The sequence below is a fragment of the Mandrillus leucophaeus genome, unplaced genomic scaffold (genome assembly GCF_000951045.1).
Source record: "Mandrillus leucophaeus isolate KB7577 unplaced genomic scaffold, Mleu.le_1.0 Scaffold379, whole genome shotgun sequence".
NCBI lineage: Eukaryota > Metazoa > Chordata > Mammalia > Primates > Cercopithecidae > Mandrillus > Mandrillus leucophaeus.
The window spans coordinates 1,780,684-1,783,168 of NW_012104020.1; the positions used below are offsets into that span (position 1 = coordinate 1,780,684).

At 35.6% G+C, this 2,485-nt stretch overlaps 1 protein-coding gene across 1 annotated transcript in view; it reads left to right on the forward strand.

Moving 5' to 3' along the window:
• GOSR1 (golgi SNAP receptor complex member 1) overlaps positions 1-2,485 on the forward strand; it is an 82,368-nt gene that overhangs the window by 23,011 nt on the left and 56,872 nt on the right. Inside the window, exon 5 of the mRNA XM_011990386.1 lies at positions 632-706. Coding sequence (XP_011845776.1) covers positions 632-706 — 75 coding nt within the window. The remainder of the gene's footprint in view (positions 1-631; positions 707-2,485) is intronic.

Below are 2,485 nucleotides of genomic sequence, written 5' to 3' on the forward strand. Positions count from 1 at the left end.
TGTTAGCCAGGATGGTCTCGATCTCCTGACCTCGTGATCCACCCGCCTTGGCCTCCCAAAGTGCTGGGATTACAGGTGTGAGCCACCGCGCCCGGCCCAAGAGTAATTTTTTTGTCAGCTTCAATGCACTGAAGACCAAAACGGTTATCCTTAAGTGTGCCAAGATGAGCAAATCTTTAGCTTGATTTCAGTGTTCCTTAGGCTTCAGATGGTGGACTACATGTATTATTGTGAAAGAAAACATTTCATTTCAACAGCTTTCCCACCCTGTGTGCTATGTACTAAATCAGTCCTAAGTTTTACTTCCACTTGGAGAAATATGAAGATATCAGAGATAGGAGGTAAAGGAAAAGTAAGATTTTTTTTGGTGGGTTGTTTCAGAATGTTGAGTTATTTTGGTGAAAAATATTGTAAACTGTGAGGCCTAAATTAGAGAGGCAGAGGCATTAATATTTATCTACTTATAATAACATTTTTCAGAGGGAAATGCAAAGGATTATGCACTTTCATTGTTCATTCAAAACTGTGGAGAGGCTCAATTTTTCTACTTTCAAGATCACTAGGGTCAGTCACTTAATCTGATTTTGTATTCTCTGCCAAAAATGTTTTTAAATTTTCTCTTTTGTTCCAGATCATATAAAAGTGGGTCTGGAGTAAACAACAGAAGAACTGAGCTATTTTTGAAAGAACATGACCACCTTCGAAAGTAGGTATTGAATGTATGTGCATTATGTGGTTTTCCATGTTTATTAATTCATTTACTTATGTAACCAACATTTTATGTTTATTATAATAAGTGCCTTGTCCGTGCTAATTCATTTTATTTTCCTAATGACTCTTTTCAATAGAAAAGGAATTGCAACTGTTCCAGCCATAATTAGGAAAGATCCCATGCTGCTGACTATTTCACATCACTTAATTGTTACCTTAATGTGATTTTTTTGTTGTTGTTTTGAGATGAGTCTCGCTCTGTCGCCCAGGCTGGAGTGCAGTGACTCGATGTCGGCTCATTGCAGCCTCTGCCTCCCGGGTTTAAGTGATTCTCTGGCTTCATCCTCCCAAGTAGCTGGGACTACAGGCGTGTGGCACCATGCCTGGTTTATTTGTTTGTATTTTTGGTAGAGATGGGGTTTCACCATGTAGCCAGGATGGCCTCCATCCCCTGAGCTCATGATCTGCCCTCCTCCGCCTCCCAAAGTGCTGGGATTACAGGCATGAGCCACCACCGCACCCGGCCAGTGCGTGCGCCAATTCTCTACAGAGGGAAACAGACAGGATGAAACTGAATGTAATAAGAGCTCCTGATGAATTAGATGAGTTGTTGAGACTGAAAAGACGGGCTTAGTCATTGCTCTCAATATGATAACACGAGCTTCTAAATACTTTTCTTAAATCAATTTTTTTTTTGTAAATTACAAATACTTGCTAGGTAATAAAATAGCATTAAAATTATTAGTAAAATATGTTTACAAAATAATGTGAAAAACTAGTTTTCCAGTGTTTTTGTATTTCATTTGCTAAGTGCTTTGAGGAAGAAGTGGCAAGATTTTTTTGAAGTAACTTTAAATAACAAAAGCTATAAATGCCTTTTGTAGTGCTCATTTTAGAAAGTACGGATAGTTCAACAACACAAAAAGTTGAAATCACACATTACTACAAATTCTGTAACATTGTTTACTCTTCAGTAGTCCAAGCTTTTCCCCATGTAATTTGATTTTTTTGTTTGTTTTTCTAAAATAAATGGTGCATATATTCCATAATAAAGATAAACCATAAGTTATGTAACCATTTCCCTAGTGTTGGCCTTTTGGATTATGTTCTGTTTTTACTATTATACATAGTAAAGCCTTTGCGTGTATCCATCGTGATTTCCTCACAATAAATTCCTAAATTAGAATTGCAGGATTAGGGAACACACTCATTTGTAAAGTGTTTCCTATAATATTGGCAAATTTCCAAGTTTGATGTTTTGCAATAGGGTCAGACTTTTTATGGCTAGAACTATGTTTAAGCTTACACTTCTTCATAAATATTGTTTTTTCATGTTATTATAATTTTTTACTTGTTCCAAAAGTACATATTTTTGCCTGGAAAAAGAGCAAGTCAGTTTTTGAAAATGAATGCCAGACTTAAACATACATACACACACAAAACTTACTTTGTAATGAATTGTTTTTACCAGCTCTCCTTAATACTCTTTTTATCTAAAAATAAATGCTGTTAGGTTTTAGCAATTTATGTTATGGATGACAAATTTCTTTTCCTATGTGGTGGATAAAGTAACTTTCATTTTTGGCTTGTCTTTCCCTGAGTCTGTCAGTCAGAAGAAAATACTGACTTTGAATTAGTGTCAAGCTTGTAGCTACTTGTTTTTTGATGGACTGCTGATACATTCTTATAGGGTTTTCGGTTGCTATTTAGATTAATTTCTCTTTCTTTATATAATTGTTCTTTTTCAGTACTCCCTGATATTTTTCTTCTTGAA